The sequence below is a fragment of the Sinocyclocheilus grahami genome, unplaced genomic scaffold, assembly GCF_001515645.1.
Source record: "Sinocyclocheilus grahami isolate Dianchi unplaced genomic scaffold, SAMN03320097.WGS_v1.1 scaffold41.1, whole genome shotgun sequence".
NCBI classification, from domain to species: domain Eukaryota; kingdom Metazoa; phylum Chordata; class Actinopteri; order Cypriniformes; family Cyprinidae; genus Sinocyclocheilus; species Sinocyclocheilus grahami.
Genome location: NW_015505220.1, coordinates 80,718 through 93,986, shown reverse-complemented (window position 1 = coordinate 93,986; position 13,269 = coordinate 80,718). Strand labels below are relative to the sequence as shown.

General features: G+C 35.0%; 1 protein-coding gene across 1 annotated transcript in view; it reads left to right on the top strand.

The window, feature by feature from the left end:
• Window positions 1–3,940, top strand: part of LOC107582176 (protein FAM196A-like) — a 29,329-nt gene extending 25,389 nt beyond the window's left edge. The window contains exon 3 of the mRNA XM_016267913.1: window positions 3,678–3,940. Coding sequence (XP_016123399.1) covers window positions 3,678–3,810 — 133 coding nt within the window. The 3' untranslated portion in view covers window positions 3,811–3,940. The remainder of the gene's footprint in view (window positions 1–3,677) is intronic.
• The last annotated feature ends 9,329 nt before the right edge of the window (window positions 3,941–13,269 follow it).

The window sequence follows — 13,269 nt, the reverse complement described above, 5'->3', positions numbered from 1 at the left end:
ATGAACTAACATTTAAGTCTGACAAACCTTCAATACGCAAAACTTTTTCAAAGACAGAAATCAATGAGATTAATGATAACTAGCAGTTTAGTAAGTGAATGAGATGTTAAGTAAATGCCCAGTCTTAAGAAATGTATTCTTGAATTCAGCAAGGATGCATTACATTGACCGAAAAGTGACAGTAAAGGCATTTATTATATTACAAAAGGTTTCCATTTTAACATCAAAAATAGATGTTATTTTGGCTTTCCTATTTATTAAAGAATTCAGAGAGAAAAAAAAAGTTTTTACAAAAATATTGAGCTGCACAACTGTTTTCTACATGGATAATAATAAAAAAAAATTATTTGAGCAGCATATCATCATGTTAGAATGATTTCTGAAGATCATGTGACACTAAAGACTGGAGTAATGATGCTGAAAATTCAGCTTTGCATCACAGGAATAAATTAGATTTTAATTGTACTGTTTTTGATCATATAAATGCAGCATTGGTGCTCAAAAGAGACTTCTTTCTAAAACATTTTTTAATGGTAGAGAACGGTGTTGGGGGTAACACAAGTAACGCGAGTTATGTAATCAATTACTTTTTTCAAGTAACTAGTAAAGTAACAAATTTATTTTTAATTTACAAGAGAATATCTGAGTTACTTTTTCAAATAAGTAACGCAAGTTACTATTTCAGTTTATTGATTGACAGCTCTGGTGTTGCCATGGTGACAGAAATCAGATGTTACTGTAGTTCTAAAATAAATATGAATATGCATTCATTCATCTCACTCACACACAAAAAAACACAGATTCAGTATTCCTCAAAATGAATAAAAAAAATGCAATAATTAAATGTTAAACAACACAAATATCCTTTATGTGTTTAATCCCGTTCTATTTGCTTCTGACCTTCGATGATCCAGTTCAGCCGTACTAATAAGCACAAATGACTCTAGACAAACATTTGTGTGTCCTTTTTACTGCTGAAGTGTGTTGAAATTTCTTCTTCTGCGTTCTACTGTACGGACGTAAATGTACTTTCCCTTCAGCCTGAGGCTTATTCATTTCACTTTTGGTGTGAGAAGGCTTTTATATTTGCCAAAAATATTTGCTTTTTTATTTTAAAAACAAATAAGCACAAATGACTCTAGACAAACATTTGTGTGTCCTTTTTACTGCTGAAGTGTGTTGAAATTTCTTCTTCTGCGTTCTACTGTACGGACGTAAATGTACTTTCCCTTCAGCCTGAGGCTTATTCCTTTCACTTTTGGTGTGAGAAGGCTTTTATATTTGCCAAAAATATTTGCTTTTTTATTTTAAAAACAAATAAGCACGCCCTGTCCAGATTTTAAAAGTAACGCAAAAGCAACGTAACGCATTACTTTCCATAAAAAAGTAACTAAGTAAAGCAATTAGTTACTTTTTTTATGGAGTAACGCAATATTGTAATGCATTACTTTTAAAAGTAAATAACTTTCCCCAACACTGGTAGAGAACAGGCATTAATTTTGCAGACGCTTTTATCCAAATAAGGAATACAACACAATTCATCCTAAGGGGGCAATAAGTTAATTAAAATTTGTGCCGTATGTGTTTTTTTGCATGCAATCACTTCAAGACATCACTTTCAAATTACACCGCAAACTCACACGCACATCTTAGAGCTAAATACACATTATTTTACCATGATGCTGAAGATTCAGCAACATACCACTGGTCAATGAGCTTGCGCTGATCTGCAAGCCTCAAACAGTCACTTCAAACTGTGCAAACCTCCAGTGAGTGACAGTTAAGTGACTATAATGAGATGCATTCTAGTATTATGCATAATTTATTCAGCATTTGAATAACAGTTTTGTTTTTCATGCCGTTAAGAGCGCCGACGTGAAGCTGATTGCTGATGTACAAAACAGCAATGAAGTAATTCAGGAACAGCTCTGCGCTTCAACAAACATTACACACACATCCGGCCTGATTATAATTCACTTTGAATCAAATATTTACATGCAAAGTTCTATAGCTGAAAAAAAACTCTGATAAAAGTGAAAGACAAAAACTAGAGAAGATCTGACGAATGAAGAACCTTTGAAATCAAGCTCTGGTTTAGTTAATGAACTTCCCGTTTCCCCCTGAGCTCAGTCTATCTTAGGTGAGGATGATCTCCAGCAGAAATGATATCGCACCTCTCTGGTCGAATACAAGGGATTTTGGCAAGGAATCAGTGTCCACTGGTCTAAACTCAGATCATATTTCATGTTCACTGCAGGCTGGAGACTCTTGTGAACATACATGCACAATGGATATTTGCATTCTTCTGTTGTTGGGCAATGTCAAATCATGCTCCTGTGGACTCTATACAGGGTTAAAGGTCACAACGAGACAGCATTTTAAATGCATGCCTGAAATGAAGGCTATTAATAGGTGGCCAAGTTCTACACCTTAAACATATGTGTAAAAATAAGACACAATGTACTATATTAATATGAATACTGGTGGTTTACCTGAATTTTGAAACATTCTCTGCATTGAGTTGCAGGGTTAATGGAAATGTCTGTAAATTAATTAATAATGTCCTGGCTATGAATGAATGAATGAATGAAAATAAACAAAAAATAAATAATGCAAAATAAAATAAGTACTTAAAATAATTGAATAATGGATTAAAACTGTAGAAATAAAATAAAGTTAATTACAATAAATAAATAAACCAAACAAAATTGCAATAAAGACAGCATATTAATGATCAAAAACATACAAAAAAAAATATGAAGGAATTTTCCATTTTTTCTTCACATTTTTTACTGGTGTTTTACCTGTATTTTGAAACATTCACTGCATTACGTTTTAGGGTTAACGGAAATGTCTGTAAAATTAATTAATAATGTTCTTGCTGAAAATGACCAGTAAATGTTCTCTCTCTCTCGCTCTCTCTCTCTCTTTTTAAGTGTATGGTATGAATAAAACAATAAACAAACAAATAAAATGGAAAAACTAAAATCAAATTAGTACTTAAAAATACTAATACATTTGGATTAACTGTAGGAAAAAATACATTTAATTAAGTAAATTACAATAAATAAATAAATCTAAATTGCTAAAACAGCAGATAAGTTATTATATACTAAAAGAAAGCTCAATAGGAAGACTTGTTGTCTTAATTACTAACAATCTATCAAATATTTAAGAGAGTTGAATCAAATAGTCCATTTTTTTATTTAATAATTAATCAAATCTGTGATCAGTTTGATTTGATTTAATTTGATTTAAAAAGCCAAATGTACTCAAAATGTGTGATTGCTCTGCATTTGAGTAAAGTATTACATAATTAGCTGGCATGAACTACTGGAATTCACTGTAAAATTCAGTCTCTTGTGCGGTTTCATTTCAGCCAGGATGCTACCTTAAAAGACAGCTGCCTATGTAGACAGCAGAAAGAGAGCTATGTGCCACATGCATCGGCACATTTTAGCTCCTGTTAGCAAACAAAAACACAGTCAAAAGCAGCTTGATTTGACATTTCTGCAGCATTGGTGTGATTTGAAGGCCGTTCTGTCCTGCGGTCTGTGAGCCGGCGTCCCGCATGTCCTCTGCAGAACGCCGGTGTGAGGAATGCTAACACAGCTGATAATGAGGAAGGACAGGGTGAACGGGGAATGACTCGTCTCTCTCTCTTTATCTCCTCACAGGCTCTCCTATCGGACTGGACAGGACACGGCCAACTGCGACACGTGTCGGAACAGCGCATGCATTATTTACAGGTTGGTTGCTGTATTTTGTTTAAAGCCCGAGCGAGTGAGATACACGAGCGTGCTACGCTAATAAACGTCAACTGCAGCTTGATCACAGATTGTGTGAGTAATGAATGAGATAAAGACAGGAAATACTCCCGCTGACAGGAAGGTGTAGGCTACTCGATAAAGGACCTTAGTGGGACACCCTCATCTCAGAGCATAGCATGACATTATCTGCATGTGGAATAGGAATAGTTCATCCGAATAATAAAATGTATTTACTCACACTCCACATTTGCATGATTTCTGTGGAATATTTATACAGCTCTTTTGTATTTAACCAATGAGGTTCTTCCAGCATCCTAAATGACTTGTGCGTTAAATTCGAAGACTTCTGAAGTCATATGATTGCTTTGTGCTATGAAAACTAAACTTTACACATACATAAATGCACTTGAGAAGCAACACTGCAAGATTTTATATTTTTGTTCTTGTTCCAAGGATACACAAGATTTGAATGAATGATCTGCTTTGAACACCAAAGATAAAACTTATGAAAACAGGCCTTAATATCATTATTATATATTAAGTTTTCGTCCTCAAGTAAATTTAGATATTTGGGGAAATGATAATAACAACAACAACAACAACAACAACAACAACAACAACATTTTAAATGCTTTTTAGAAAGACTTGAACACTGCATTTTAACCACCCATTTTCCCATTAAAAATATCTAAAAATCCTTAAAATAAAATATATATTTATTATATGTATTATATATGAAGTTTTAAAGATATTTAAATAAAATATGAAATAAATGTAAACAAATAATACACAAAAAATAGCAAAATGAATATAGTATTTAGATATACCTTAATAATTAATTCACTTAAACACCAACAATAATCAGCGAGCACAATTCTTATTCTTTTCAAAGCATTGGAGTGAACTTAAGAGAGACACTCATTGTGTGAAGCTCAGGCTGTTAAGCACTTTTCACACAGTGTTTTTGTCTCTTAAAGCACAATGATAGCTGAAGTACGTGCATGAGGGATTCTGGGTAATTGACAGGTAGGAATCATCATGAGAGCTCGTTGTGTGGAAAGCAAGATTGTATTTTGCACGGTTTCACAAGGCTTGAAAGCACATGAGTCATACGAACAACTTTCATGACGCCTGTTGTGCTTTTTGGGGGAACTAGCCATTTAACATGCATGCAACATGCGTCGTGCAGCACAAACGGAAGAACATGAACGTGAGGAGCGTTCAGCTAAGCAGAGGACAGCTAAGCAGTGCTGTAGATAGAAAGCGTCAAAGTGACACGGGCTCCTGCGAGACGAGACGAGACGAGACGAGACGAGGCTCCCTGCAGAAGACAAGCGACAGACACACAATCAAATTGAGCAGCTCTCTTTGAAGCGAAGGGAAGGATTAAACGCAATCTAATTACACGCAGCCCGGTGAAAACACTCGACAGGAGAGAGCAGGAATCCTGCAGAAACACGCTTGAGTATCAGTCTCATTCATGTTAGTGAGCTGAGAAGTTTTTATCAGCTAGTAATGAATTTCAGATTATATCGGAGACAAAACTATAAATACATAAACATAAATGGGTCAATATCACTGTAGGGTGCCTTTTGGTGTCCTGTACATAACTCATTTGCCATGATAACATAAAAATGACTATTAAAGGGTGTTATATTAGGCTAAGTTTTAATATTCATAACAAAAGCATTACTTTTTGTCTTTAGATACATTTTCTAGATTTTTCTTTTGTTTTGTGTAAGAGGATGCGTGTTATTTTGCTATGTCCCATGCACTGCTCATTCATTCATTCATTACATTTGAATGATAGTAGAATAGTCAAATCATACAATTTTACAATTTTGTTCTCCTACACTCTAAAAAATGCTGGGTTGTTTCAACCCAATGTTGGGTCAAATATGGACTAACCCAACTGTTGGGTTACATTTTGGTTACATTTTTAAAATAGCTTTTTAACCCAACAGTTGGGTTAGTCCATATTTGACCCAACATTGGGTTGAAACAACCCAGCATTTTTTAGAGTGTATTAATATTTTGTTAAATAAGATATTACTCAATTTAAGTGTATTGATCATTTGATAATAATTATAATAATAAAAAAAGCAGCGTTTATCCATGTCCCTTGAATGGTTGTCCACCCTGTTGTATTGGGGAATCCGCCCCTTTAAGAAAAGGCCATCCCCTTTAGTGACATCAGGACAACAGATTGTGTGTCTCTTCAGTGGCGGGAAATTCAACGGCTGAGGTGAACAAGTTGGTGACTTTTCAATTGACACATTTTCTTCACTTGCTTCGCCAAAGCTTAACATGTCCACCCTGTTGGCATGAAATATGCCAGGAGTGATTAGAATACAGTATTTTCAAAATATGTAAGTTTAAATATACCAAATTATATTCAACAACCAGACTAACTATTTAGCTAGTCACAGTTATAGCTAGTCATTTGTTTAATTATATATACAGTATTTAATTCTATTTTTATTTTTAAATAATATATATTACTATAATTAAACACTCATAATATACATTAAAATTAAAATGCAATTAATACAACAACATATCATTATATAATATTTTGATTATATATTAAGTTTATATTTATATTTTATTTATTTACAGTATATTCAATATACATATTTACATTTTTACTATTAATATATTTTAAATATTTGTATAATTGTTGCATATTTTTATAATAGTTTAAGAATTGCATAATTGTTATTTATATATTTACATTTGTGATATATTATATTCAATATTATTAATCTACTTCGATTATATTTGATAACATCAAATGTGTAAAGTTTAACAAAGTTTCAAAGTAGCATAAAATGTAAAAGTAGCTTCCTAAACACTTCTATCTACGTCTTGTGTGCATGTGTTTAAAAATATTACACGGCGCAGGCCTACTCTTGTTTACACAGACGACACACAGAATGGCTTCACATGCACATAAATCACGCTAATAGAGTTCAGTCTGAAGGAGCTAAAGTGTTCTACTTAGCATAATATGGTAGAGAGGAGAAATCTCATGAGCTCAGATCACTGCTCTTCAGTCTCTGCAGCTCTCGCTCAGAATCAATACATGTCTGTCGTTCCAAACCCTAGTGAGCGGCCTGCTCAGAGAAGGCCAGGCAGAGTTAGTGTGCATGCAGCATGAAGCACTTCTCAACGCTATGAAGCTAAATTAATCACTCAGAAAATGATTTGTTGTGGACAAATTCTAGAAACTGGCACAAGGCAGTGTTGTTAACTAAATCTTAAACTATTCAAATGTTGTTTTGGGTATTAAAAAGAGAACTCAAATTAAATATCAAATATCAAAAGATGTTTTATAATAAAGTAAAATATTTAAAAATATATATAAAAAAATGTTATGGTAATTGAAAGAGAAATACAATTAAATATCAAGTGAAGTTTTACAATAATAAAGAAAAAGTAAAGTATGAATAAAAAAATTGAAATAAAATAAATACAAATAATAAAAAAGATTGTACTTTCAATGTTTCTTAAGAATAATGATGCACAAGGCACGGTTGTTAACTAAATTTTTTTAATTAAACTATTAAATATATATATTTTTGGTAATTGAAATAAAGCAGAAATAAAATTAGATGTACAATTAAAATAAGTGCTAAATGGCTAAAACTGGCAAATAATAAAGTTAATAAAATATACTTTAAAAAAAATTATGAAATGAAAAATAGTAACAGAATTGCTAAAACAAAAACGAATAAAATAAAAATAAAATAATTTTAAAAAATAATAAATACTATTACAGCACAGAAATTCTAAAATAACACTGGTAAAGCAGGACTGTGCAGCATTTTTCAGTTTGCTTACATAGAAAGCATTGATAGGTCAATTAATCAATTGTCAAACTTTATTTTAATCAACTGTAAATAGTCAACAAAAACACTGACATTTCTTCCAATCTCTGCGCTGATTTCTCTGGAATGGATTAAATTGTTGCAAATGTTTTCGACAGTTCGTGTACGGTTGCTCATGAGGCTCTATTTCAGTCACAAAGCCGCTTTAGCAGGTGCCTACCTATCCATACAGCAAATAATAATATAATCGATCATTTCAACTCATCGCTGGCTGCAAAAATCACACGTACAGTACATTAGGATGTTGCCAGCATCCAGAGAACTTAAAGACTCAAATGTGAAGTTCACATTTTTGTTAAATAACTTAAATCAGTTTAATAATAATTAAATTATATAATACAATTGATTTAATTTATTATGGAATTATAGAATGAATATGAATATATTACATAATGTATAATCAATATAACAAATATAAAACGGAAAATAATAATAGAAATATTTAACAAAATAATAAAAATTACAAAAGAGAAAAATGTATAATAATACAAAAAAGCTAATTTAAAATCAGAATAAATTATGGCAGCCAGTTTCCACCATGAAACAAAAAATAAAAAAGGTAATTTTGACTTTATATTTGGAAGTTTTTTCTAAAAGTTTTCTAAAAGTCAGAGTTTATTCTGTTTTGTTTCTTTTCCCCCCAAGCTTCCATAAATACTATATCTTATGGGGGGGGGGAATCTTCTAAGAAAAAAATATTTGAGTAAATGATTTGAGTTGTAAAGTTGTTTAGATAATTTCCATATTGCCTTACTCTACCTGCAATTTTTTTTGGAGGAGTGCAAATTATTTCTATCAAACCCTGACCATTCCTTTAATGTTATTCATATGAAAAATACACAGACAATTTCAATTAATTTCATTTTTTCCTCCCTGGGGTGATAACTGAACTCCTGAGAGGAAAGAGATCACGCAGCCATAAAAGCAGATTTAGCAGCATTCAATTTACTTGAAGTCGAGCTGCTTGGAGCTAGAATTGGTCTTCTGCGCTTTGTTCTGCCGGTAACCATGTCATCACGTTTCATCACACTAGACTGCGCTTCCTAATGTGGCCGTCTGTCCGGACGAGAGATAACTGCTTAATAGTGAGCGCTTGAAGGGATTGCAAAATACGAACCCTGATCTGACTGGATGTGATTACACACACACACACACACACAACTCTGTATAGCTAGATTTGTGAGGACAATCATTGACACAATGCTATCTATAGCTCCTTACCCTAACCCTACCCATTAGAACTAAGTGCCTCACCCAAACCCTTACCCTAAACCTACCCTTTACCTAATTATAACCTGATCAATAAAACCAAGTCTTGACCCTCAAACAGGCATTTAAAGGAGTGTCAGAATGTGAGGACCGGCCAAAATGTCCTCGATTTCAAAGATTGTCCTCAATCCGATGGTCTAAAACGCAAACCGGCCCTCACAAAGATAGCTGTACAAGTGCGTGCGCGCACACACACACACACACACACACGCACACACGCACGCGCGCACACACACACACACACACACACACAGTGGCGGTGGCAGTGTGGTAATTCCATTGGAGCGGAGCTGAAGACATTACAGAGATATTTAAGCGCTCAGTGGAGAGACACCAGCAGATCTCTCTCTCTCTCTCTCTCTGCTGGAGTAATGATGTTCTCCATGCTAACGCTCAAACTCTGGCTTTATACAGAGCCGCTGGTTGCTATAGATACTACAGTGATACCATGGTGAAGCCGGAGGGTACTGAGAGTGTATTGTGAGTGTGTGTGTACACTTTCAAGAGATAAGATTTAATCTGTAGATAGAGTGAAGCAAAGTATGATGGGCAGCTGTATTAATACCTTACAGAGAGAGAGAGAGAGAGAGAGAGAGAGAGAGAGATGAGAGAATCCTAAATACGAATGCAAGATATATCCATACAATACATCACTATCATCAATATTAGCATTTTTTGATCCTCATTTTTAACCGACAATAAATATATATAAACATAAATATTCGAAATTCGAAATATATATATTTGGATATTATTATTTTCTACGCCTGGGTGCAAAACACTATTTCTTAGAGACTGGAGCTATAGTGCATATAATGAAAAAAGTACAGCTTTATAATAATTTCTGCTATCTTGTTGGTTTACAAATATAATACAGCTTTATGTTGTAAATGTGCAAAACACAGCACTATGATGCTGGAATAAGAGTGCTGAGTGGGTTCTAGGCTGTTGCCAGGCTGATGAAAAATCATAGTTAAATTCTTTAGAATAAATTTACTTTTCTTCTCATTAATTAATTCATTAATTGAAAACTACAATAAGTTAAATTAAATAATAAATTAAACTAATAATAATGAATAACTATTTTTATTTAATTTAATTAATTATAAAATATATACAATTATATATATATATATATGAATAAATATATTTATAAATAATAAATAAATAAAATTAAATATATTTACATAAACAACAACAAAATATAATTATGATCTAAAAATGTAAATAAGTAAATAATGTACATTCAGTAAGAAAATGCATAAATGTAAATACATGGACACAATTAAATAAATAAAACAAATAAAGCAAGTTTAATTAATTAACTTCCAACAATTCTTGTTTATTATTATTATTATTATTATTATTATAGGGGTCGTATGATGCGATTTCAATTTTTCCTTTCTCTTTGGAGTGTTACAAGGTCTTGGTGCATAAAGAAGATCTGTAAAGTTGCAAAGACTAAAGTCTCAAATCCAAAGAGATATTCTTTATAAAAGTTAAGACTCTGCCACGCCTACCTAAAACGGCTCATTCTAACACGCCCCCACATGTCTACGTCACTATGTGGGAAGATTTGCATAACGCCACCCAAATGTTCACGCAAAGAAAGAAGGCGTAACTTTTATTCTCGCAGTAGTTTTGTTGCCGCTGCCGCCATGTCCTGAAGACGCTGTGTTTCTCGTTGTGAAAGTGAAACTACTTTGTTTGGTCTTCCAAAAGAGGACGATATCGCTTCATCATGCCTAGAGCTGATCTGTGCGTGAAGGCGATGTGTTTCGTTATGAAAGCGAAAATACTTTGTTTGGCCTTCCAAAAGAGGACGATATCCACTTCGTCATGCCTGGAGCTGATCCGTGTTGGTCACTGGGGTAATACATCACCTTTGCGCTGTGGATCGCCGGATCGGCTTTCACCGTGGACGAAGCGGAGTCCAGCCTGGGGACGTCACATGTGGTTGCCGCAAGCCCTCCAGACGCTCCTTCGTCGAATCCGCCGGCCGCGCCTTTCTTAAGCCCACCCGCCTCTGCTCACTCAAGGCCACGGTGTGTGACGCTGTTTTGTTGTGAAAGCGAAACTACTTTGTTTGGTCTTCCAAAAGAGGACACGACTAGAAATCAGTGGTTAAGTTGTATTTACAACACTGTTCCAGAACAGTTCATCCCAAATATTCAGATGTGTGCAGCACATTTCATGGAGGACTGTTTCCTGATCCTGGGAGAGTAGACTACAATGCCGGCTGTTCTGACTCACAGACTGTAAGTACGTTTTTATATTTAAAGGATTTGCCACTGATGATTCAAACGCGAGTTTTGAGCAGTGTAGAGTAGCGCTTGTTTGTCATTTCTCCGATCACAAATGCAGACATGGTTTTATGTTTATGCGGCGCGATGCAACGCAACGCGTAAAAAGACAGTATAAGTCATTATAATCAGTAATTATGTCCCCACTGGATGCAACAAACGCCTCGTTTATAATGGGTTATCACAATATGGTAAGGCATCATAAGGGGCGTAACATTTCCGTCACATGCTTGAGGTACTCGGACTGGATAGCTGGCCAATCAGAGCACACCTAGCTTTTCAGACCGATGAGCATGAAAATGTGGAACAGAATGTGGAAAATAATGTGTTTTTTTAACCTTAAACTGCATAAACACATTTCATTACACCAAATATAAATAAATAATATAGATTTAAGAGAGAAAGTAAGAAAGAAAGAAAGAAAGAAAGAAAGAAAGAAAGAAAGAAAGAAAGAAAGAAAGAAAGAAAGAAAGAAAGAAAGAAAGAAAGAAAAGATTTCACTTCCAATGTGTTGGTCAGATATTTGCATACTGGCATAAAGTAATTTTCTGGTGTAAGTGCGAGGAATAGTGACATTTGCTTTGTCAAACACTAATTACCAGCTGGACTATCAGTATCAAAAGTTTCTCAGTATTTCCTGAGTGAGAGTCTCTAAACAACCGCCCTCAACTATTGATCAAAGTGACCGAACCGATGCTAAAAAGGAAATGAGAGCGTCTTCATTTTCAGGTCTTGCTTTGTGGCAACATGAAATGAAAGGAGCATGTTTAGGTGTGTGAGAGAAAGAGAAGGAAGGAATAATGAATGTTTCATTAAAGCTCTTCCGAGTGGTTCTCGCCGTCCCTCTGCTAATGAGGCTGAGATACGATCCGGCCACTGACCTGCGCTCTTCATCTCTGCGTGTGTTTGCGTGTTCCTCTCTATTCTAACGAGTGTCAGTGACGCACAGCGGCCTGCAGGATCCGGTCGGATGAGCGCTGACAGACGGCACAGCATCTCGGAAAGTGTTTGGAATCGGAGCGGTCCGCATCAAACGCTGGTGTGAGTGATGAGAGGGCATCTACTGCTAATGAGACACACATTCACTTTCACTGGGGTGTCAGTCTGTTGTCTCTGGCACCGACAGGTTTCCTCTCCGAAGCCAGAGTCGCTTGCTGACACAAACACAACACGTTTATACAAATCCTTCCAAATCTCAGCAGACACCAGCCTACTAACTAAACTAATTAAACTAACAAACGTTCACAGCTAAGCATAAAAGCTACAGAAATTCACAAGAGACACCAAGGCTGGAAAATCAAACTAAAATAAATAAATAACAAAAATAAACAAATCTACCACTTAGTCAATTAAAAAAAAAACTAATATATATATATTTTTTAATGTATTCATGCATGCACCAATATGCAGCCATATATATATATACTGTATATACTTTTGTTTTTGCCCCCATTTTTCATAAGCTGAACTCAAAGATCTAAGACTTTTTTCTATGTACACAAAAGGCCTATTTCTCTCAAATATTGTTCACAAATCTGTCTAAATCTGTGTTAGTGAGCACTTCTCCTTTGCCGAGATAATCCATCCACCTCACACGTGTGGCATATCAAGATGCGGATTAGACAGCATGATTATTGCACAGGTGTGCCTTAGGCTGGCCACAATAAAAGGCCACTCTAAAATGTGCAGTTTTATCACACAGCACAATGCCACAGATGTCGCAAGTTTTGAGGGAGCGTGCAATTGGCATGCTGACTGCAGGAATGTCCACCAGAGCTGTTGGCCGTGAATTGAATGTTCATTTCTCTACCATAAGCCGTCTCCAAAGTCATTTCAGAGAATTTGGCAGTACATCCAACCGGCCTCACAACCGCAGACCACGTGTAACCACACCAGCCCAGGACCTCCACATCCAGCATCTTCACCTCCAAGATCGTCTGAGACCAGCCACCCGGACAGCTGCTGCAACAATCGGTTTGCATAACCAAAGAATTTCTGCACAAACTGTCAGAAACCGTCTCAGGGAAGCTCATCTGC